The sequence below is a fragment of the Arvicanthis niloticus genome, chromosome 15, assembly GCF_011762505.2.
Source record: "Arvicanthis niloticus isolate mArvNil1 chromosome 15, mArvNil1.pat.X, whole genome shotgun sequence".
NCBI classification, from domain to species: domain Eukaryota; kingdom Metazoa; phylum Chordata; class Mammalia; order Rodentia; family Muridae; genus Arvicanthis; species Arvicanthis niloticus.
Window position 1 is genome coordinate 23,789,221 of NC_047672.1, and position 26,045 is coordinate 23,815,265.

Genomic DNA, 26,045 nt, shown 5'->3' on the forward strand with positions numbered 1-26,045 from the left:
GATGTTATAAACCAAATGGACCTAACATATTTACAGAAAATTTCCCCCAAACACAAAAGAATATACCTTCTCAACAACTTATAATAGTTTCCCCAAAACTGACCACATACTCAGACACAAAGCAAGCCTCAACAGATACAAGAAAACTGAAATAAGAATAATAGAACATTCTATCCAACCACCATATATTAAAATAAAGCTAGATATCAATAACAGAAACAATAGAGATTACTAACTCATGGAAACTAAACAATTCACAACTGAATGAAAAATGCATCAAGACAGTATTTAAGAAAAAAATAAAGACTTTCTAGAATTGAATGAAAATAAAAACACAACATATCTATTATGGGACACAATGAAGGCAGTTCTTTTTTTTTTTTTTTTTCTTTATTGGATATTTTATTTACATTTCAGATGCCATCCTGTTCCCCCATTTCCCCTCTCTAAAAAACCCCTATCCCATCCCCGCTTCTCCTTTTTGCTTTTATACTTTTTTTTTGTTTTTGTTTTTTTGGTTTTTTCGAGACAGGGTTTCTCTGTGTAGCTCTGGCTGTCCTGGAACTCACTCTGTAGACCAGGCTAGCCTCGAACTCAGAAATCCGCCTGCCTCTGCCTCCCAAGTGCTGGGATTAAAGGCATGCGCCACCACCGCCTGGCTATACTATTTTTTTTTTTTAATGTTAATCAAAGGCTTTATAAGTTTGGTAATGCTCAATAACAAGATGCCCATACAATTAGAAGTGTAACCCAATACCCAACCTAGATATATCAACTATCTTTGACTGGCAGAGACATGCAAACATCCACCTCCATGATCCCCCCTCTTGTCACCTACCTCCTCCTGTCCTTCTCCTCCTCCTCTCTTTACTCCTCTTCTTCCTCTCCTTACTCCTCCCACCTTAGCTCCTCCTACATATCACCCTTCCAGTTAAAATAAAACTTTTCTCTTAAAATACAATTAGAGCATAACTATACCAATTTGTGTCAGTAAGGTACAAGATAGACCTAATACCCAGTTCATCATTTTGTTGACTAAACAGAACCTCTGTCATCCCTCCTAACTAAAAGACTTAGTTCTGAACTGGCTTTTTTTCTTGGCTTTAAAATGAATGTCAGCTGAAAACCATCCTCTCAAATCTTTTCTCTCAAAGTAAATAGCCGGGATTGGCTATGAGACTATAAGTCTTTAACCCCGTCAGAAATCCAGAATAACTGAGTTAACTGAAATTATGGGAAGCATGAAGCATAGCTTCTAAAACTTAGACAAATTATAGAGACTGCTGAACACCTGGACAGTCCCTATACTACAAAATGTTTGAGCATCTGATCTTCAGTCTTCTGGCCCAGGATCATCTGACAGACCAAGTGATGCAGAATTATTAAGGGCTAATTACTCTGTCTTGGCAGATATAATCAGTCGACTGTGTCCTTTTCTGGATAGTGTGTCCTTTTCTGGATAGTGATTTGTCTGTAGATGGAAAGAGGCAATTCTTGCTTGGTGGCTGTCTCACCACAACTGGAATAACTCCAAAGATGCTCAGTTTATAATGAAGACAGTTCTAAGAAGCAAGTTCACTAAGTGTCTACATAAAAAAGTTGGAGCGATGTCATATAGTAGCTTAGCAATACACCTGAGAGCTCTAGAACAAAAATAAGAAATCACATACAAAAGGAGTAGATTGCAAGAAATAATCAAATTTGGGGCTGAAATCAACAAAACAGAAACAAATATCAATGAATCAATGAAACAAAGAGTTTCATTGAAGAACTAACCGAATAGTTGGTTCTTTGAGAATACTAGTAAAATTGACTCACCCTTAACCAAATTAACTAAATGGTAGAAGAAGACAATCTAAATAAGAAAATTAGAGGTGAAAATGGAGTTATAAAAACAGACGCTGAGGAAATCCAAAGAATCATAAGGACATACTTTAAAAACCTATAATCCACCAAATTGGAAAATCTAAAAGAAATTAATATTTTTCTTGATAAGCACCACTTACCAAAGTTAAATCAAGATTGGGAAAGCAATTTAAACAGATCTATATCCTCTAGTAAAAAAAAAGGAACAGTCATTAAAATCTCCTGACCAAAAAAAAGCCCAAGATCAGATGGTTTTAGCACAATTCTACTAGACATTCAAATAAGAGCTAATGCCAATACTCCTCAAATTATTCCACAAAATAGAACAGAAAGGACATTGCTCAATTTATTTATGAGGATACAGTTACCCTAACTCAAACCACTTAAAGACCCCACAAAGAAAAAGAATCATAGACCAATTTCCCTTTCAAACATAGATGAAAAATTCTGAATAAAATACTTGCAAACCAAATCCAAGAACACATCAAAAAGATCATCCATCATGATTTAGTATGCTTTATCCCTGAGATGCAGGGATTTTTCATTTGATAAATGTAATCCCCCATATAAACAAATTAAAAGAGAAGAACTCCATGATCATCTCATCTGATGCAGAAAAAGCCTTTGACAAAATCCAAAACTCTTCGTGGTAAAAGTCCTGGAGAGATTAGGGATACAAGGGACATAGTTCAACATAATAAAGGCAGTTTAGGGCAAGTTGATAGCTAATGGCAACTTAAGTGGAGAGAGTTATAAAGCAATTCCACTAAAATCAGGAACAAGACAAGGTTGCCCACTCTCTCCATACCTACTCAATATGGTATTTGAAATATCTTAGCTAGAACAATAAGACAACTGAAGGAGATCAAGGGGATACAAATTGGAAAGGAAGAACTCAAAGTATCTTTCTCTGAAGATGATATGATAGTACATACAAGTGACCCAAGAAATTCCACCAGGAAACTTCTACAACCAATGAAAATTTTTAGCAAACTTGCCGGATATAAAATTAATTAAAAAAAAAAACAAAAAACCTCAGTAGTCCCCCTATAAACAAATGACAAATGGACATAGAATGAAATCAGGGAAACCAAATAGCCTCAAATAATATAAAATATCTTAGAGTAACTCTAACCAAGTATGTAAAAAACTTGTATGATATAAGCACCAAGCCATAGAAGAAATTAAATAAGATATCATAAGATACAAAGATCTTCCACACTCATGACTTAATAGGGTTACTATAGTAAAAGTGGCCATACTACCAACAACGATCTACAGATTCAAGGAAATGCCCATTAGAATTCCAATACAATTTTTCACATATCATGAAAAGATAATTTTCAGTTTCATATGGAATCACAAAAATCCAGGATAGCTAAAATAATCCCGAATATGAAAATAACTCCCGGAGGTATCAGTATTCCAAATCTCAAGCTGTACTATAGAGCTATAGTGATAAAACCAGAATGGTATTGGCATAAAAACAGTTTGTTCAAAGAATCAAACTGAAGATCTAGAAATAAAACCACACTCCTATGGATCTGATTTTTTTATATATAGAAGCCAGAAATACACACTAGAAAAAAAAAAAAAAAAAAAAAAAAAGAGACAGCATCTTGAACAAATGGTGCTGGTCAAACTGGATACCTGCATACAGTAGAATCCAAATACATCCCTATTTATCACCTTCCACAAAACTAGACTTCAAGTGGATCAAAGACCTCAATAAAAACCAGATACACTGAACCTGATAGAAGAGAAAGAGTAGAGGAATAGCCTTGAACTCCTTGGCATAGGGGAGAACTTTCTGAACAGAACATTGTTAGCACAGGCACTAAGATCAACAATTAATAAATGGGACCTCATGGAACTGAGAAGCTTCTACATGGCAAAAGATATTATTATAATTCAGGCAATGTGTCAAAGTACAGCATGAGAAAAGTTTTGTTTTTTTTTTTTTACCAACTACACATCCAATAGAGGGCTAATGTCCAAAATATAGATTAAAAAACAGATTTCAAAGAAAACAAATAACCCAATTAAAAATAGGGTGGATTATAAACAGAGAATTCTCAAAAGAGAAAACTCAGATGGCTGAGAAGCACTTAAAGAAATGTTTAATATCCTTAGCCATCAGGGAAATGTAAATCAAAACTACTTTGAGATTCCATCATATACCAGTGAGAACAGCTAAGATCAATAAAACAAATGACGGCTCCTGCTGGTGAAGATGTGGAATATGGAGAACCCTCATCCATTGTTGGCTTGTGGTGAGAACTTGTACAGCCACTGTGGAGATCAATGTGGAAGTTCCTCAGAAAGGTGGAAATAGATCTACCTGAAGATCCCCTATACACCCTTGGGGGACATGTCAAAGGACATTTAATTCTACCTCAGAGACACTTGCTCCTCTATTCATAATACTCAGAAATCGGAAACAACCTAGATGTTCCTCAATAGAAGAATGAATAAAGGAAATGTGGTTCATTTACACAATGGAGTAAGAATGAAAGAAAGGAAGAGAGAGAGAGAGAGAGAGAGAGAGAGAGAGAGAGAGAGAGAGAGGAAAGGAAGGAAGGAAGAGAGACAGACAGACAGGGAATCCCACAGGTAAATGAATGGAACTAGAAAAAAAAAATCATCCTGAGTTAGTTATTCCAGACCCAGAAAGACAAAGTATGTATTCACCTATATGTGTATATTAATTGTTAAGTTAATTATAACCAAGCTACAATCTGTAGGACTATGACGCTTATGCATAGAGTAAAGGCCTGGGAAGGGGGATGGGACAACAGGTCTCCTTTGGAAAGGGAACTAGAATAGATAGTTATGGATGATGGAGAAACTTAAATAGGAGGATCAAGTGGGGGTGGGGGGAGGGAGACAAGGGAGGAAATATGAGGAAAGACAGCTAACATTTAAGGACCGTTTGAAGACTAGTATGGAAACCTAATACAATAGAAACTTTCTAAAATATATACATATATGGAGGTATCTAAAGGAAATTGCCAAATAATGAGCAGAGACAGCGCCTCAGCTGCCCATTTCTTGTTACCAAATGACACTTCCAGTACCAGGATTGGGTTACATGTAACTGAGCTGTTGCCCAAAGGGGTCCCATGGGAATTCCCAATCCAGGGTGTGGCTAAGACTATGGCTCACTCTCCATACAGATGGCAAGACCCCATTGCTGAAGACAACCCCTATACTCCACTTTGAACATGGAGAAGTTGAACTGGAACCTACCTACCTACATAGAGCCTTCACCCCTACATGCTAGCATCTTGGCTACAGGAAGAAAATCTGCATGTAAATTCCAACACAGCCACAAAACCACTGATCTACAATGCTGTCCTGTGTGCAAGATATGTTAGGGCCATGATGGCACAGAGCTTGTGGGAGTAACCTACACTATCTAATCTGACTTAAGGCCCACTCAGAGAGATGGAACCAATACCTAACGTTGCTTGGGTAATCAATAACCAGAGACTAGATAGCCCAGGGTATCTATAGTAAAACGAAATACTACTGGTGTAAGAAAAAACAAAACAATGAAATGACACCTAATAACATTCTGCTATACTAATAATTCAGTGCCTTGCTCAACCATCATCAGAAAATCTTTCTCCTGCAGCAGATGGGAACAAATACAGAGACCTACAGTCAGACAATATGCAATATGGAACACTCAGCCCTAAATGGGGTATCTCCATCAAATTCCTCCTCTTAGGGCTCAGGAAACCCTGTAAAAGAGGAAGCAGAAAGAGTTTAGGAGCCAGAGGGGATAGAGGACACCAAGGAAATAAGGCCTTCTAAATCAACATGTGCAAAAACTCCTATAAATTCACAGAGACTGGGGTAGCATGCACAGGACCTGCACTGGTCTGCACCAGGCCCTTTACATACACATTACGGTTTCCAGTTTAGTATTTTTTATGGGATTCCTTAATATGTGAACAAGCAGGTCTCTGCTTCTTGTGCCAGCTCTTGCTTGACCTGCCTGAGCCGGGACATCTGCTTTTGTTTTGTTTGTTTGTTTTCACTGCTTTTGAGATGAACCCCCTCTCTCCCTTCAACACACACACACACACACACGCACACGCACACGCACACGCACACGCACACGCACACACACACACACACACCACAGGTCTCAAAGTCTATGGGTCTTTTAGAAATCTCCCTTATTTTTAGGAATGTAAGCCATTTTGTTCTAAACTGGCCTTCACGTGATTGGCTAAACCTAGCCACATTGATGAAGGGAATCCACTTCACGCCATCCACTGACTCAAATGTTAACCCAATCCAGAAACCCCCTTTAGAAGAGTGTTTGACCAAATGTCTGAGAACCCTGCAGCTAAGTTAAATAATAATAGATCCATCTCGAGCCTTACCCATGTTGGAAGCTCTCTGGTGAGCATTTACATTCAACGTGATGATCCATTCGATGCTAACTCATCTGCTATTCGGATGCCTCTTTGATAGACTTCCTTGTCTCTTGATCTCTCATACTCTATCTAGACCCCGATCATTAATCACAGCCCAGGAATTCATTCTCATCTACAGTCATTTCCTACACACAAACTGGATGACCAGCTGTATCAGTGACATTGCTCATTCCAAGATATCCCCTGGACACTATTGTTCAAGGCCACTGATAAATATGTCTATAAGGCAACCACAGTCATATAAAGTTTGTATGCATATACCTTGGTGATGATCCGGAGTTGGATACCGAGTCTGGGCTTTTCCTCTCTGCTTTAGCTAATCTAGAAGAATGACCCTTGGATGACTAATAGGATCACTTTGACAGAAGCCTCTGGGCATGCCTGTGAGTGATTATCTAGATAAGGTTAAGTGAAGTGGGAAGACCTACCTTCATTATAGGTGTCACCATTCCAGGAGTCGTGGTCCTGAATAAAAAGGAGGAAGTGAGATGCGCAGGAGTGCTCGTCCCTCTCTGCTTCCTGATTGTGGTACAATGTGGCCTGCTGTCTCAAGTTCCTGCCACGCCACCATGATAGACGCCATTAACATGTATGATGATAGGTATCATGACTGGGAGTTCCTCCACCATGTTGGGCTGTATCCTTGAACCGTGAGCTAAAAGAAACGCTTCTCTGAGTTGCTTGTGAGGTATTTTGACACAGCAACAAGACAAGTAATTAATGCAGTTCCCAACAGAACAATTTGACCCTGTTGTCCCTGCAGTTGACTTATGTCTTCTAGGCCATATTGTTTCATTTCGAATGTGATATTACAAATTGTTTTTTGAGCTCTGGCTTGGCCCTATGATCTGTATAATTTGGTAAATCTGAAAAAGCCCCTAACAGCATTTATGGACCCATGGACAAGTATTCTGTCTCTCAGGGCTCAGACTATATCAGGGAGTGTCTTTCAAGGGTATACAATTCTCTTTTATAGATGTTATGGAGTTATTCCAGAATGATCTATCTTGTGATTTTCCCACTGAAGGTTGATACAAGTACCATACTGAGGCACATAAATGAAATGTGGTCTTTTTGTAGGTTTCCCTCAAAACTCAGAGGTGAACAAAAACAGAGAGCTATCTGTTTAATGTTAAGATATAAGACTATCCTGAAAATCTCTTTATTTAACATGGGTTTGTGGTCCTAGACCCACCTAACCAGGACCACAGCCCTCCTGGTGTTGGCAGCACATCCCATTCAAGCACACTTGAATCTGAAATTACACTTGAATCTGGAACACTGCTTCCACTCCAGCAGGGCCTCTGCTCTAAGTCAATACAGCAAGCCCTAACAAGAGTGGTTTAAAAACAAGAAACCAGAATTCTCAGATGTTATCAGACCCCAGGAATAAATGAAGGCATAGTAGCCCAAAACCAGAAATCCTAATAGCTTGACTTTCTTCCAGTTTGATAGTCTGAACCTCAGCAGCTCATAAAAAGCAGCCTGTAATTATGCCTGGGAGTTTCCAAAAGAGATGATTCCCAAGACCAGGCATCCACATTGCCCAATCCCAGGGGGCCGGACTGACACTGTGTTGGGAATGAATATCAGTTCCAGAGCACAACTGAGACTCACACTGTGTAAATGTTGGTGACCATGGAATAGTGTCAATGGTGGCACTAGGTCTTGCAGATATTCAGTGTTTCCCCCTTAGCATCCACCATGTTTGTTCTCTTCTATTTTAGTTGGTCCTAGCCATTGTCTATCAGTACCTGGAAAAATACTGATGCTAACTACGGCTGAGGGGCTGCTTCACAGGCTTCTCACTACTTGTGCCAAAGATTCTGCTCCCTGCTGCTGGAGAGCACGTGTGTATACATTGGGGTATGGAGAAAATGTTAGAACCAATATCTGTGACACTTTGCTTCCTGGGTTCTCAGGCCCATTCCTCACAAGACTCTTACCAAAGTGTCCTGTTAGCATCTTCTCCCTGTTCACTCTCCATGTTCAACTCTCTTCCTTCCCTATCCAGTCTGCAACAGTCTTCCTGTACTTTTTCCATACCTAGATTACTATCACACCCACACACCGTGTCCAGACTCTCAGCTGAACAAAAGTCAAATGAGCATGTAGTATCTAAATTATGTAATTTTAATATCTGTGGTTAGTTTACCAGTGACTTTAATTTTTGTGTGGGAAAACAATTGGGCATTCGCCTATATCTAGGAATAAACTTTCATAACTTTCAATTAAAAAAAAATCTGAAGGGCTGGAGAGATGGCTCAGTGGGTAAGCATTTGCTGTGCAAGTATGAGGTCCAGAGTTCAAGTCTCCAACAGTCATGTAAAAGCCAGGTCTGGCCACAGAGTCTGTAACCCCAGCATTGGAAGGCATTGACGGATGGGTCTGAGGAGCTTTCTGGGCACTTAGACTATAAGAACTGGTCAAGACTCAGGTTCAGTGAAAGACCCTGTCTCACGGGAATAATGGGGAGAGCTATAAAGGAGGACACTGGGTATCCTCCTCTGTTCTCTGCATGTGCATGTAGGGACGTGCCACATATGTACACACACGCACACTCCATACACATATTACCCTAACACACACACACACACACACACACACACACACACTTTAGTTTACTAAGTGTATTTCATATTTCTAAAATAATTTCCTAGGACCAAATCCCTCGTGGAGTGTGTCTTAGTTAGGGTTTCTATTGCTGTGATGAAACACCATGACTAAAGCAAGTTGGGAAGGGAAGGGTTTATTTGACTTACTCTTCCACATCACTGTTCATCACTGAAAGAAGTCGGGGCAGGAACATGAAGACAGGAGCTGATGCAGAGGTCATGGAGGAGTGTGTTGGGGACCGCACTAGTCCTACGTTGGGGTGGCCAAAAAATGTCTCGGCCTGAGCAAAATGTTGAGGCCTGGGCCGACCCACGTTTGGGCGGTCACTGTATCCCGGCCCAAGCTGCTGCTCCAGTCTGCAAGTCGGGTTTCAGCAAGAGCGAGGGTGAGGACAGATTCTACTTAATGTCTGAGATTCGTCTCTGATGATCCCCTGTATTCTCTGATCTCCGTCTATATTCTCTGATCTCTGGTTCTGTCTTCTATAGTCTGACTAATGTCTTCTATCGTCTCAACTCTGATCTGTTCTGTCTCTGCCTTTTATATGTCTCACTTCTAAGCCACGCCTCTAAGTTACACCTTTAATCATGCCCTTAGGTCTTGTCTCTAACTCTGATCTCTATACTTCTAAGTCATACTCTTAAATCACACACCTTTAATCTCACACACCTTTAATCTCACACACCTTTAATCTCAAGGTATCTAAACCAAGATTATCCGAGTGTTCTCAGCTGTTGTAGGCTATTGTAATTTAAATCTCATGTCAAGGTATATGGCTCAACATGGCTGCAAAGCTGATAGCCGCTTTCTGCTAAAAGTCGGCCCCCAACAGGAGTGTTGATTACTGGCATGCTGCTCATGGTTTGCTCTTTCTGCTTTCTTATAGAACCAGGGCCACCAGCTCAGGGTGGCCCCACCCACAGAGGGTTAAGCCCTCCCTCATCAGTCATTAATTAAGAAAATGACCCATAGGTTTGCCTACAGCCTGATCTTATGGAGGCTTTTTCTCAGTTGAGGCTCCCTCCTCTCCAATGACTCTAGCTTGGGTCAAGTTAACCTAAAACTAGCCAGCACAGAGAGTGACTGAATAAATGCCATCTAAAAACGTACAACTGTCTGGATGCTCAAAACATGACAGTTAAGTACACTTTCCCAAAGTGAGGAAACCTAGTTTTACACCTCATGTAACTTCATGGATCTAACACTCTGCAAGTGTCGTAAGGACAATTATAATAGCTCTGATGTAACTGTTTAGCCCCACATTATCAAGGAAGTTTGAATATTGCTCAGTGATTGCAAACACGGTGCAGTAGGCACACCAGGTCAATGAACAGGTGTCGCCATCGTTAGTAAAATAAGCTTGTTAAGGGGTTGCACAAGCCTCACCTGGCTATTTCAAGTCTTCACACAAAAGGCTTTCATATTGCTTTATAGTCTGCATTTTGCCTTTAACTTCGTTATTTTCAGTTGGAGATTTCTCTAAGCATTCTTCTGCTTAGATATTTGTTTTGATTTATATGTTCAAATTCTTCTAAAGGTAGAATAATATCATGAAGCTGAAGCTGATACCTGCATCACTGTAAGCCCGTAGCAGTAAAATTCAGTTTCTCTTTGAGTCTAGCCTGGCCCTTTTTCTGACAACTGCTCCCAACTTTTTTCCTTTTTCTTTCTTTTCTTTTTTTCTTTTCTTTTCTGTTCTTCTCTTTTCTTTTTTGAGATAGGGTTTCTCTGTGCAGCCCTGGTTCACCTGGAACTCACACTGATGACCTAGCTGGCCTGTAACTTAGAAATCCATCCACCTCTTCATCAGGAGTGCTGGAATGAAAGGCATGCACCACCACCGCCCAGTTGATAGTATATATTTTTAAAATGTACTATGAGGGATGTAGCATCAATAATACCTCATATCTTTTCTTCAGCATTTCAAAAGCCACTGGATCAAAAACCACATAGAATAACATATTCTACTTATGTTTGAGATATGTTAAAAAATATGAAAGAACGTTCAAACTTCTTGGCAAAGGAACAGTGTTCTTGGCTCCCAATCTCCCACTCCTGACTTTTTTCACTGTTTTAGTAACTAATACCTAATTACAAAAAGCAAGTGATTGTTTAGGAAATCAGTCGAGATAGCTTATAGTCATGTAAGAGCTGCTCTGATAGAAAAAGTGGCACCTACAAAAGCAAGCTAGCTCAAGGAAGATGCCTATCTATCTGTGATTGATTGAGCAATAGATAGATGATATCTATAAAAGGGAAGGTTTGCATAATTAGGATTTGCCTCCCAGAGCCATGGTTACTTTAATATTGACTGTGGTCAACAGAAATATAAATAATCTAAATCAGATGTATTCATAAACTACTAAATTCACATTTGTCTTAAGTATCTAATATTGACTCATTGATAAAGATGAAGAGAAGTAAGCATGGTAGATGCTGAAACCAGAATTCTGGGCCCAGAAGCAGAGGAGAGTGGTAAAGAGGTAGGGAGGTGGGATTAAAAGGACTGATGCATATTTCCCTTCGGCAGAGGAGAGCCTGCGACCCTAAGGAGGCAGACACGGGCCAGCCTGCTGGTGAAGAACATCTGAAGTAGTTGAGCTTAGCAACTAAAAAGATGTCAGGGATTTTTGTTTTATCATCAAAGATAACAGGAGACTGATATTATCTCTACGTAAGAAAGTCAAAAAGTGATACCACAAACTGAGATAAATAAAGAACTGTTCACATAGAGCTGCTGTTAGTAGAATAGGAACTGTGAACCTATGTTTATGATATTCAGGTAGAAGGAAGCATAGCATATGGAAGCTGGATGCAGAGGCTGAGGCCAGATAGAGACGTCTAGATAAAGACACGGGTTTAATGAAACCAATGGAATTGCTGAGAGGATAGGTGCTCTGTAATAGACTGTGTTCATATGCTGAAGTCATGACTCCTGCTGCACAACATCAAGATATGAGACCTGGGAAGGGTTCTAAGTATGGGACCCTCATACATGGAATCACAGTGGCCTGAGAAAAAGCGGACCCTGAGAACTACACTTTCTTTCTGACATGTGAGGAAATGACAGTGTATAACCCACAGGAGGAGTTTCAGTGTGTGGACACTATGACCTTAGACGTCTAGCTTACAGTCTGGTGAGAAATGCATTTCTCTGTTTACGGGACACTTGGTTGAAACGGCCTAAGTAGACTAAGGCATGTGCTGCTGGAAATGAAATGAGGGAAGGGTGAAGCTTTGGGTCTCAGGGAGAATTAGACTGCCAATGGCGAGAGCTGCCTCCAAAGAACAGTCGGAGGATACACTGAAGAGGAACCCCAGAAGTGTGTAGGATTATGAAATCTAAGGCAACAGAGATTTTGAGATGATGGAAACAGCCAACAATGAAGAAAAACCAACAACCAACAACCAACAACCAACAACCAACCTCAAGCCAAAGGAATAATGCTTTACACTATGAGGTAGGCAAGGGGGCGCAGATGAGCCAAGCAGCATAGAAGTTTGTACCTGGGAGGCTGGGGTTGGCAGTCCCATTTTTGGTGGGGTTGGGTGGGGTGAGTCAGGGACAAGTCAGGGTCTTTCTATTACGTATCACTGGCAGCCCAGGAACTTGCTACAGAGACTAGTCTAGCCCTGAATTTGCAGAAATCTACCTGCTTCTGCCATCCAGTGCAAGTGCTGGGGTTAAAGACATGTGCTCCCACACCCAGCAGGCATTCATGTTGTAAAGCCTCAAGAGAAATGTATCAATAATGTCAAAGATAAAAGCAAAGCGTACATTTGAAAATTAACATCAGAGAAGCTAAGAACAGTAAAGGAAGGCCTGTTACCCATAAAATGGAGTGCTGCCAGAGATTTACTTTCTAATGGTAAACTATATTTAAGGCTCATTCAAGATAATAGTTAAATGGTACAACAAACAAAAGCTGAAACTCTCATTACCATTCAGATTATATAAAAACCTGGTAAAGAGTTTTGCAGAGAGAAGGCATTCCATCCATATCTTTTTGATTTAAGAAGTGAAGAAATGGAAATAAGATTTATCACAAAATATCCTAAGGAGACAGAAAGACAGCTTTTTACTACATATAGGTGTAATAAAAATGTATACGGCAATTTAACACACAAGAAAATGTTTATGTGATAAATGAACATATGTACAGAATCTTATTAAAAACCTGAGCAAGATCTAGCAAAAAAATTTCTCTCATGAATTCTTATTACCTGTGAACCATGATGTAAAACAACCCATACTGAAGTATCAAAATATACTTTGATTTTCAACCATATACCTTAAAAAAAATCAGAAAATAACAAAGAATCAATTGATAAGAAATGCCCCTTAGGCATAATAATTCAAGAAGGCTGTTTAATACAGCGATAGTAGTAAGACACACAGCAGTAATGACTGACAGAACATTCCGTAGAAACTCGTCAGATTTTATTATCCTAAGTGTGTATCTGTATAACTTCTTTTGAAAAATTTCAAATGTACAGAAATGGTAAAAAGAAAACAGCATTGTAAAGATTGCTATCCTTTATTTAGTTCCCCAGTTGTTAACATTTGTTCTCTCTCTCTCTCTCTCTTTTTTTTTTTTTTTTTTTGTTCATTTTGCAACAAGATCTCATAGAGCCCAGGCTAGTCTTGAATTTTCTCTGTAGCTGAGGCTGGCCTTGAGCTGATCCTCCAGCTTCCACCTCCCAATGCAGGATTCCAGATGTGTCACCATATCCAGGGGATGTTTTCTTTATCATTTTTTTCTGACCAACTTACAGTAAGTAGAAGGCATGATATTTCGATCCTAAGCATCAGCATTTACCTTATAAATTAAGGATTTTCATATTAGTAGTTGCTACTAATTCACAACTATCACTGGATAACTGTTTAAATTTTCCTCATTAAAACAAAGAAACACAAAAACAGAACAAGATTGTTCTGTAGATTTCTATCCAGACCTTAGGTAAGTTTTATTTATTTCTTTAGGTTCTTTTGTCTTTTAAACAGCAACAGTTACCCACCCTTGACTTTTCCCCCTGAGGTTGAGTTTGGGGTATGTCATCTATCCCATAATGCCCCGTGGTCTATGTTTGTTTTTTTGTGGTTATGTGCGCATTGATTCACTTTTGGCTAAAGGACAGATGATGCACCACATGAAAATTTACATAATGTGGAGTTTATTCGTGTTGATGATGCTAAGGATCCCACATATCATACACACAGAAACACACACAGACACACACACAGACACAGACAGACACACACATAGACACACACACAGACACACACAGACACACACACAGACAGACACACACATAGACACACACACAGACACACACACAGACACATGCACAGAGACACACAGACACACACACACAGACCCACATAGCACATAGACACACAGACACACACACAGACACATGCACAGACACACGCAGAGACACACATAGACACAGACACACAAACGGAGGTTAAGTAGGTCTTTCATAGTGGGAAAGAATTCTGAGAAACTGTTACAGCTTAGCCACTTTGCAACAGTAAAAACCTATACTCAGAAAACTATATTCAGGTTGAGCCTGGAGGTTGCCTGTGATCTGAACTACTCCAGCAGGCAGATGCAGGAAGATGGCAAGTTCAAGACTAGCCTAGGTAACTTAGCAAGACCCTGTCTCAAAATGAAAACTAACAAAAGGGCGGGGGATACAGCTCAGTTGTAAAGCACTTGCCCACCATGCACAAAACCCTAAATTCAATCTCCAATACTACAAATAATAACAAAGTAAAACCCTATATTCAAAAGGTAACTGAATTAAAAACCCTACATTCAAAGAATATTTGAGTTAATAATTTCCTCTGTACAACTATCAATTTTGTATACAATTAGGTCCATTTTTTTCATTTATTTAGGGAAGTCTCATTTCCACCTATACTCTTTATTCTCTTAAAAATTAGTTATTACTATTCTGTGTATTTGTGGAGGATATTTGAGGGTGAGCACACAGGAGCTACAGTGTACATACGGAGGGCAGAGTACATGTTTTGGAGTTGGTTTTCTCCTAGCTTTACAAGGGTTTTTAGTCTTAAACTTAGGGTGTTAGGCTGCACAGCAAGCACTTTGCCTGGTAAGCCTTCTTGCCACGGTCCTTCATTCTATTCTGACCCATCCATTCCCTCTAGATATTATTATTCTTTCAAACACATATACGGATATATCAGTTTCTTCCTTATCCATGAGAAATATGTTTCAAGATTTCTAGTAGAAGCCTGAAACTGCAGATAGAAGCAAATTTTATATTATGTATGTCTTTGTTTGTTTGTTTGTTCGTTTGTTTATTGCGATACATATATATCTGTGACAAAATTAAGCATTTAGGCAAAAATAACAGAGAGAGGATAATAACTGAAATAACACAACAATTATAACAATCCACTGTTACTAATTTGACAGTCTCATTTTGGGTCTCTAAGTAAAATAAAGGTAAATTAAATATAATCACTGCAATACTTTGACAGTTGATCTGATAACTGAGCCAGCTACTCAGTGACTCACAGATGGGTAGCATATACTTTATGGATGTGCTGTGCAAAGGGAGACTCTCATTCCAGGTAAGACAAAATAGGTTGGTGCAAAGGGCTATAACTCTACTCAATGGAATGGAATTTGAAACATGAATTATTGAATACCTGTAATCCCAGTACTCAGAAAGAAGGCAAAGGCAGGAAAATAGCTCCAAGTTCAGGGTCTGCCTAGCCTACATAGTGAGTTCCAGAGCAGCTAGAGCCAGGTAGTAAGACCCTTTCTCCTCTAAAAAGAAATAAAAAACAAATCTCTAAACCTTATGAATTCTTTATTTCTATAATTTTTTATTTAACATTTAAGACCACAGATGATCACAAGTAGCCGAAGCCATAGAAAGCAAAATTTCAGAAGGCAGTCAGGAGTAGGTTGCTCTTAAACTACAGACCTCCTTTGCCTCCACTGCCAAGAGATAACAATTCATTCTGCACCTTCAATATAAGCAAACAGAAAACATAGTATAGGGGACTAGATAGATGGCTTAGCAGTTAAGAGCACTTACTGGTCTTGCATAAGACCCAGGTTGGGGTCCCAGCACCTACATCAGGTGGTTCACAACTGTCTATAACACCTATTCCAGGGAATCTGCTGCCTTCTTCTGGCCTCCTTGGGCATCTGCAGATACTTGGTGCACACACAAACATGCATACACATCCATAAATAAAAATAAAATTTTAGCCCAAAAATAAATTTACAAAGAATATTTTTGAGAACTCTGTGGTGGCTTGAATATGAACCGCTCCCCATAGGTTCACAGATTTGAATGCTTAGTCACTAGGGAGTGGAACTGTTTGATCGGATTAGAAGGATTCAGAGGCGTGGCCTTGATGGGGAAACTGTGTCATTGGGGGTGGGTTTTAAGGTTTCAAAAACTCATGTCAGGCTCAATCTTGTTCTCTCCCTGCCCCCCACACTATCTCCCTCCCTCCCTCCCTTCCTCCCTCCCTCCCTCCCTCCCTCCCTCTCTGCAGATTAGATGTAGCTCTTCTCAGACTACTTCTCCAGCACCACGCCTGCCATGCCTACCACCATGTTCCCTGTTGGGATGAGAATGAGCTACACCTCTGAAACTGGAAGCCAGCCCCTAATTAAATGTTGTCTCTTGTTAACAGTTGCCATGGTCATGGTTTCTCTTCAGAACAATAGAGTAGTGACCAAGACGCTCTGTCTTAACATACCCAAGGGTAGTGTGAACAATATGTTATGATAAAGTATCATCTTTTAATAATACATAATCTTTAAATAATCTTTTGTTAAATGTTAAGAACACAGTACCCTAATACACCTCATGAATCTAGAAGCAATGTTTTCATGGGCAAAAGTTACACAACCTGGTAAATGGGAGGTGCCAGCTGAAGATATTATCAGAGTCCTATAATTAAAAGATTTGGGTAGAATCTGGAATTCAACCAAGGGAATTCTAAGTACATGTCTATAGGAAAGCTGGCCTGAACCACGTCCTGTGATCATTTCTACTCACATCTATTCAGCTTCTAAGAGTTGCCTTTCATTAAGTGATAGAATATGTTATCCATGATAATAACATTATTTCATAAGAAAAACAAAGTGATCAGCTTGGCATCAATGAATGGGCTGGAGCTCTAGAAGCTTCTAAAAGGCTGCTTAATTCTTTTATTCCCCCCAAGTTGAATATTTTAATGTGGGGTCAGATCTAGCTGACTAGTAGGATTATCTAATATCCATCAGAATGCAGGATTCAAGACTGAAATACTGGCTAGTCATAAACTCACCTGCAGGGGAGAAAGGTGAGCCCCAGCAAAACCTGACCTTGTTCAGTCATCTGCTAGAGCCAGGGTAGGGGTTACTCTAACACTATCTACTATATTTGTCTCCAGTTTCCAGTGGAGGTGTGACTGCCCAAGGGGTGCAGCGGGGTCGAGACACGCTTACAAGAACTGTTGACAAAAATGTCTGTACGAACTTAGAAGGCAAGGTTGTACCGTCTTGACGTTCACACAGCATACTACAACACAAAAGGAAGGTGTTTCTGCTCTGATCACATTCTGCTTGGCTCCTTACGAACGGCGGGAACACCGGGGCAGAAGCTTTCAGCATGTCTACCTACATATGGCCACCCGAGGTTGTGGAAGGAGGAACCCAGGAGCAGACAGGCTGTGTTCAATGATTTTCCATGAGGGGAGGGCACAGAAGTAGTAAAGACAAAGTGAGGGTCTGCTTGTTAGACTACTGAGACACATCATGGCAACTCCCCCACAACAAAGCTTAGAGAACTTGGTTTGCTTTCAATCTCTTTTGGACTAATCAAGATGAAGAGAATACAGTCAGTTCTACAGAGCACCCAGTCCATTACTCTAAGAAAGATCCATGATAATTTCAAAACAAGTCTGAACCAGGCATGATGGCACATGCCTTTAATCCTAGCAGATTTCTAAGAGTTTGAGGCCAGCCTGGTCTACATAGTGAGTTCCATTCCAGCCAAAAATCTCACACAATGAGATCCTCTCAAAAAAATAAAACAAAGGAAAAAAAGTTCTACAGTGTCTAGAAAAGAAACAAAAGAAAAAGTGTAAACTTTAGTATCTAAAGTTCAGGATATTAATGTCAGTGTGTCAACATTTTTGACTACATAATCTCATAATGAGTAAGCTTAAATCACTGTTTATTGGGTTTGTTTGATATGGTTTATTTGTCTTGCTTTGTTCCTATTGTTTTTAGATAGCATCTCACTGGGGGACCCTCAGTTGACCATCCTCCTGCCTCAGTTTTCTGAGTGCTAGAATTACATACCAGTCTACCTGGCTTTGTCTTGTTTTTTTTTTAATTGATAAAAGGAGAGTAATAATAATAAAAATAATAAAAACAATCTAATTAAGATAGTCTAACAACAACAAGCTACTTCAAACACAACAAAGAAGGATTTAAACTTATCTGTTATATTATAGCACTGTGAAGATCAGATATTATAGTTTTGCCTCTTGTAAATGGTGAAATTACCTTCAAAATTCAAAGTAAAACAAAGGTGGCTTATCTCTTTGCTCCATCATGTCTGGGGCTTCAGCAGAATAGACTGAGATTCAAAGCCTGGGGATATCTTCATAGTTGAGGACTGGAGTGCTCTGGGAGGCAGATTTACTGACGTCGCTGAAAGTTAAACTGGAGCCACAGCTAAGTATCCATACACAATTACACTCACTTCACGCATACCGAGCTTCCTCTCAGTATGGCTGCTTCAGGGCAGTCAGACTTCAGGCCTCTATGACTTTCAAATGCCTTCTGTTGCAGCAGCAAGTTGAAAGCTGTTTCATACTTTGTGGTCTGGCTCCCTAAGGCACACAGTATCACTTCTGTTGTGTTTTATTAGATGCAGGTAAGTCACTGAGTCTGGTTCAAATTCAAAGAGAGAGAATATGCATCCCACCTTTTGATGGAAGTTGTATTAAAGAATTTCAGCCCTTTTTGTTGTTGTTGTTGTTGTTTGGTTTTTTGAGACAGGGGTTTCTCTGTAGCCCTGACTGTACTGGCTGTGGACAGTCAGGCAGATCTCTGAGATTAAAGGTTAATCACCCTGAACTTTCAAATGGCCCTCCCAAAAATACCAGATATCTAAAATTTGAAGGCAACTATCTTACTTTGCTTTCCACTGCTGTGATAAACACCACGATCAAAAGTAACTTGGGAAGAAAAGGTTGATTTCAGTTTTTAGGTTATAGTCTATCATGTACAAAGCTAAGGCAGGAGCTCAAGCCAGAACCTGGAGGGAAAAACAGAATGGTCACGAAGGTGTGCTGCTTAGTGGTCTGGTCCCTGTGCCTTGTTCAGCTTGTTTTGTTATGTATGAATTATTTATTTTTGCACTGAAGAGCAGCTTTTGGGCTGGAGAGATGGCTCAGTGGTTAAGAGCACTGACTGCTCTTCCAAAGGTCCTGAGTTCAAGTCCCAGCAACCACATGATGTCCCATCTGTAATGGGATTTGATGCGCTCTTCTGGTGTGTCTGAAGACAGCAACAGGGCAGTGTACATAAAATAAATAAAATCTTAAAAAAAAAAAAAAGAGCCGCTTTTATTGGAGGAAGTAAACAAATATACATCAAGCACAGAGAAAAAGATCCTACACAAATTGATGCCGGGCTCTAGAAGCTGAAAATCCATGTCTTCTTCAGGTCTCCAGATTTTCAAGTTTCTGAAAGGTTCTCCTTTCTTACTTTAGGGCTGGTCAGTTTGCAGAAAGATGGGGTGGTTGATTGGCCCACAACTATTGTGTAAACCTGTCCAGATCTGGCCTTGAACTTGTTAAACCAGTCCATCAGCAGTGGGGCATGTTGGCAGGAGAAAAGCCCACAAGGCCTTTGTTTAAGCTGTGATGCTGTTGTCTCGGGTCAGGAGGGTGAGAAGGAAGACGACAGCCATCTTGAAAGTTCGACATCTTTATTACTTAGTCATGGACCTTCTCCATGTGTCTGCCTACCAGGGAGTCTGTCTAACTCCTGGTCTCTCATGCTTTCTTCTCAAGGTCACCCTAACTGCTGTTAGGGTTTTGGGGGCACAGACTGTTCTTACCTGCTTTGAGCTGACAAAAGGGGTGAGAAGTGAAGGGTAACAGTCAGAGTGCCTCAAAGGAGGCTTGATCTAAGGGCTCATGATAAAACTTAACCACTGGTGACGATCTAGAATGTAAAACAGCCTTTGGCAATACTGTATATTCTTTCTGTTTGTTTGTTTGTTTGCTTTTTTCTGAGACAAAACAAAACAAACCCCTGTATAGCCCTGGCTGTCCTGGTACTCAATCTGTAGGCCAGACTGACCTCTAATCTAAAATCACTTGCCTCTGCCTTCTGAATGCTGGGGTTTAAAGGCATGTGCCACCACTGCTCAGCTGGTAGTGTATGTTCCTGAAGTGTGACATGAGAGATGCATCATCAGCCGTAGATATCACTGCCCGTGTACCAAATGTAATGTCTAGTGGAAGTGGGAGATAGAGGGCCAAATCTGAGTGACATGCCGATTCTACTTGTTAAAGTCACAGTTAGACATCAGCATCTAAGTGACAACTTTGATGAGTTTGTGGCCCTGGACCAGAAATCCTGAACAAGGTCTCGAAAATGTTACAGTCTAGGGATCTTTATTTGGTTCCCTTTTCTCAGCCAGTTAAAGAGTTAAAAGGCAGGAAAGATCTTGAGCTTGTCTGGTAGCAGTGGAGAAATACCGAACACAGCCACCAGAAGCAGACAGGATGAGCAGTTGAAGAAAGGCCTTTCTTTATTGAGGGTGAGGAAACACACATATACAGCAGGAACACTGTTAGTTAACAAAACTAACCAGCACACAATGCCAAAAAAAAAAAAAAAAAAAAAAATGGATGAATGGAAACTAACAAGGATCCATCTTAAATGGATAAGGCCAGCCATCCTGTGAAGAAATAATCTTGTAAGACATGATTACTGTATAGATTGATGCTGATAAGGATATTGTTTAAAGGGGAACCATAAAAAATGTCTTAGAGGCAGGGTGTGGGGGTGCATGCCTTTGATCCCAGCACTCAGGACACAGAGGTAGTCAGATCTCTGAGACTCAAGTTCCAGGACAGCTTGGAAGAGCTGTTACACATCAAAACCCTGTCTCAAACAAAACAAAAGAGAAATGTCTTAGAAATTTTAATGTTATAAAGAAGTGTTATAATGATACATCCTTAGGGAATAATTCCCTAAAGTAGACTAGGACAGTTAAAGACTAAAAAACAACAACCAACGACAACACTGCAAACCCCAACAGTTGTGTTTCAGACAAAATCAATGGGAAAGTGTTCCTTGCCTGGTTGTTGGCCCTATTTTAGTATGCTTAGACATTATGTATTTATGGTTTTAAAAAAGTGCCTTAAACTAGAATAACTTGATAATATAGTCCCTAAAATCATCCCCTTCACTCACATCTGTCAAACCATCTTCTGACTTAAATGTAGTTCTCAAGTCCCTACTTAGAAAAGAATGTATGCCGGGCGGTGGTGGCGCACGCCTTTAATCCCAGCACTTGGGAGGCAGAGGCAGGCGGATTTCTGAGTTCGAGGCCAGCCTGGACTACAAAGTGAGTTCCAGGACAGCCAGGGCTACACAGAGAAACCCTGTCTCAAAAAAACCAAAAAAAAAAAAAAAAAAAAAAAAAAAAAAAAAAAGAATGTACAATGTCATTGGCAAACACAGGGTAGCTATTTGATTGGTGGCATTTTTTTCAATATTCAAGTGTGTAATGCTTTGATTCACCAAGCAACCGCACATACACTGCTTACCTTAAAACAAAGCATCAGTTCCCAGGCTTGTGGAGACCAGATCAAATAGGCAGACTTCCTGTTGTCAGAAGTTTTCTACCTCTCAATTCATCCTAAATGCAATAACGAGGTTAGCTGTGCCCCTCCCCCTTCCATTAGTATAAGTGCACACACACATGTACACACAGACAAATCAATTCAAGCATCCATGTTGAGTTAAAGTGGCAATTACTGCACACTATTGCTAACTTCTGTCTTTCACTCCTGTTTTCTCTTTTTCTTAACACACTTCCTCTCTCCATTATTCCCTTCTTTGAGATAAATATACTTTAACCATGTAATTTATATAAAGACATTGGTTTTTTATTCTGCATCTTGGGCTTCTCTGAGATAATTTCTCTTCTCCCATTTTTTTCCCCATATATAGTTTGAAGAGAATGCCTTGGACCAGAGTCTACAAAATATTTTAAATGATCTTCTTTGTAATAAAAATTAGTTTTGATGTGTAAGATGTCTAGAACGGCTATATGTTCTCCTCAGGCCCTAGTGCATGGAAGGAGCCAATTGACATTAAGTGACTGAAGCTAGGCAACAAATCCACTGAAGACTGGGTTTAGATTTTCATGTATACTCACTTCAACAGATCAAGTTCTTTAGGGACAGGTTACAAAAACACCTTACTGAGATTTTAGCGGCTCCAAGACATATTTCTATGAAATCTGGCTAGGCTCATGTTTCAACCTTGGGCTTTCGGGTCTTAGTTTTACAACACCCAGGGCTTCTTTGTAATGGCAGTAACAAGTAGTATAGACTTCCCTGCCTTCTTCCCTCTAGGATTTTAACTTCTTTTAGAACACCACCCCTGCTCTTCTAGTAAATCCCACATGACAGAACAGGCTGGGGACGGAGGGAAAGTAGGAAGCCGGAGCCATGGAAACCGTGCGGGTAGAAACGTGTGTGCGCGCGAGGGTGGTTGGAGGAGAAGGAACACTCCCCTGGCGACAGCGGCGCGAGGGTGCTCCTCGGATGACGTCACGCGCCCCGGTGACGTCACGGCCATGACATCGGGTGACGCCGTTGCCGCGGCGACTCCTCGTCGTCTCCGCCCCCTCCCCCCCAAATCCCCTCAGGCTCGGCTGCGCCGGGGGCCGCCGGCGGGTTCCAGAGGTGGCCTCCGCCCCGGCCGCTCCGCCCACGCCCCCCGCGCCTCCGCGCCCGCCTCCGCCCGCCCTGCGCCTCCCTTCCCCCTCCCCGCCCCGCGGCGGCCGCTCGGCCCGGCTCGCGCTTCGAAGATGGCGGCGCTGAGTGGCGGCGGTGGCAGCAGCAGCAGTGGCGGCGGCGGCGGTGGCGGCGGCGGCGGCGGTGGCGGCGGCGGCGGCGGCGCTGAGCAGGGCCAGGCGCTGTTCAATGGCGACATGGAGCCGGAGGCCGGCGCTGGCGCCGCGGCCTCTTCAGCTGCGGACCCGGCCATTCCTGAAGAGGTGAGTGGCGGCGCCATCCCCCCAGTGCTCGCGCGTCGGGGGCTCGGCGGGCCAGTGTTTATGTGAGGGACCGAGGCAGCGGAGGGAGCCCGGGCAGTGCTTGGCAGCCGGCGGGGAGGTGATTATCGGCCGAGTGTCCCCCTCTGTCTTGTGGCTTCTCGCTACGTAAACATACACGATGGCCCAGGGGGGTTCCCCGGCCCCCACCCAGATGGTGTTGGGGCAGCGGGGGCAGAGCTGGAGCCTTTCCATAGGGGGCGAAACTCTGGGTTGGTGGAGAAGGTCACGCCTGGCTGAGGCTTCCAGCCCTGCATCCCTGAGATGTTTTCCTTTTTGCTAGCCGGCAGGGACGGCGTCGAGGATGGAGCTTAGTGGCCAGGGCAGTACCCCTCGATCCCCTTAGCCCGAGTAACCGCCGTGTGTGATTACTCCTTGCTCGTAGGGATGACGGAGCGCATCTCTCTCCACTCAACTCACTATCTTCGCTTTGTAGGCCCTTGTCCCCTTCCCACTTTGCTACTTGTTTGGGGGATTTTTCTTTTGACCGGTTTTGCCCAGGGGATGATTTTGGTGTAGTCTTTACTTTTTCAACCCCCAAATTTACTGCTCCGAAGCTTTTCCCATCCTGGTCTCCGATCCCCGAATAATAATATTTGTCAGTGCTTCTTCCTTGCTGACCCGTAACCTCTGTCTTCATCCACCACCCCGTTCATTTCCCAACTGAACCTACTTGCTTCTAACCTTAGTTTCCACTGAAGAGCATTTTTGCTCTTCTCTTGTCCTAGTCCTCTTGAGGGCCTCGGCTTCATTCCCCTGCTCCCTCACCTCGTAATCAGTTATCTTCATAAATCCTTTTGGACACTTTGGAAGCTATTCACTCCCCGAACCCCAAAGCTGTCAAGATTCCATCAGGTTTCACTTGGCCCTTTGCTCCCTGGCACTGCTGGCGATTTGGGTTAGTCTTTCAGTGAACATTCACGCCTCAGTTGATATCCTTCGTGTGGTTTTTGTTTTAAGTGGCTTTAATTGATCTGGGTCGCTCCCATTTTCGTCCCATTTTTTTTTCCTCTTTCGTGTTTACCTGTCTTTAGTGCTTGGCTTTTGTTAGCCCTTCCTTGCATCATTCAACTTATTACATTGTCGCATTACTTAATTTATTCTCTTTTCTCTATATGTACATTTTACTACGTTTACTATTCGGGCATTGTATCACATGAACAATACCGTATTTTACAAACAATTGACTAGAGTGACTTCATTTTGTTGATTTTGCTTAAAGATAAACCTGCTGCTTAAGTTTCCCAATTCTCGTACTACCTCCTTATCTCTGCAATGTTCTTTTTCTTGCTTCATTATGTTTACTTGGGAAACTCATCCACTATTCTCGATATCTCATTAGCAGTTTGTTCACAGTGTTTGCTTTCCACCTTAGGATGCCATCTATGCCCAGAATGTGTTCAGTAGCATCATTTGATCCACCCCAAATTTTTCACATTTTTTTTTTCTAAATTTGAAAGAATTCCAACTTTCCATTTGAATCCATGTTCAGGTCAGTTTCCACTTGCATTTCTTTATTTCCCCTCAGTTTCTTTGATTCTAGGGATAAAGCTCTTCCCTTCATTCATTTCCTAGTTCAGTCTGTTTCCCTTATCCCTAGTTACCATTCATTCTGTCTTGTTTCCTGACTTTTGGTACTTAACTTGCTGAAGCTTCCTCTTGTCTTCCCCACACCTCCACATTCCTTCTTATTTATAAACAACTTTGTTCCGTTGACATGGAAATTTATTTTTAGGATGCATTGTTTTTAATGGAGAAATGCTAGGGGTCACATCTGCTGTCTATTTTCTCCAGGAATCGGATATGCCTTTGTCTTACTAGACACAGGTGTCTCTGGGCTTTACTCTGCAGTGCGTTGTCCTGAACTGTAGATGTGTGAGGACTAGGATCGAAGTAGAGGCAAGTTAGTGGAGGAGTTATACAACAGATAATTCTCACATATGACACTGACTTGAGAACTTTGTTGCAGGGTTATTAGGACAATTTGCATTTCTGTTTGGAAGACTTTGTTATTTACTTGAGGGAGCTAGAGCACTTGGACCTCTTACCTTCTCCCCTCACCCCCATTCTCTTCTTTCTGAAGTGAGTATTAGGGCTATAGCTTTCTGTTTGACACTTTCTAGGCAGTCCTCATGTACCAGTGCTTGAGGACCTCTAAGCTAGATGAAGTTGAATTAAATCACCAATAACTGAAGGTGTGCTTGTATATCCTGAAGCTGTATTCTTAATTTATTTAGTTAAAAGCAGATGTTTTCCATTGCCCCTTCCTAGGGTTTTATATTTAGTGATAAGCAAAAGAAAGAAGATGACAAATATACATAACAACATAAATTCTTCCAGGAAGTAGTATCATGAAGCCCAGGCTTGTCAGAAACTTAGTTTGTGGCTGAGACTGTAGTTAAAACTCCTGATCCTTCTGCCACTACTTCCTAAGTGCTGGGATTACTGGCATGTGCCCTATACCCAGCAAGTTTAAAGTTAACATCAACTCAGAGGAAACCGAAGTATCCTGTGGTCTTCTAGTTAACTGTCTTTTTATATGAACTTAAAGGAACATCTTTAATTATTAAGTAGACAGAAAGATAAGATTAAAAATTGTGAATATGTATAATGACATTTTATTATGAATTTTATTCTTACCTGAGTTTTAAAAAGTTTGTCAAAGAGAAATTTCAGCTGCATCAAAAACTAATTACCAAAGAAAAACATATCCATTATCGAAAAATTAGGGTTAAAAAAAGTACAAAAAGTGCCTAC

At 41.1% G+C, this 26,045-nt stretch overlaps 1 protein-coding gene across 11 annotated transcripts in view; it reads left to right on the forward strand.

The window, feature by feature from the left end:
- Positions 1-22,934: 22,934 nt before the first annotated feature.
- The window catches only part of Braf (B-Raf proto-oncogene, serine/threonine kinase), a 128,232-nt gene continuing 125,121 nt past the window's right edge, over positions 22,935-26,045 (forward strand). For 2 of the 11 annotated variants that reach the window (XM_076913501.1, XM_076913497.1), the window contains exon 1: positions 22,941-23,231. In XM_076913501.1, coding sequence (XP_076769616.1) covers positions 23,043-23,231 — 189 coding nt within the window. In that variant the 5' untranslated portion in view covers positions 22,941-23,042. Of the gene's footprint in view, positions 23,232-26,045 lie in introns of all 11 variants that reach the window. The other 9 variants (XM_034519780.2, XM_034519781.2, XM_076913500.1 and 6 more) reach the window with 8 other exon arrangements.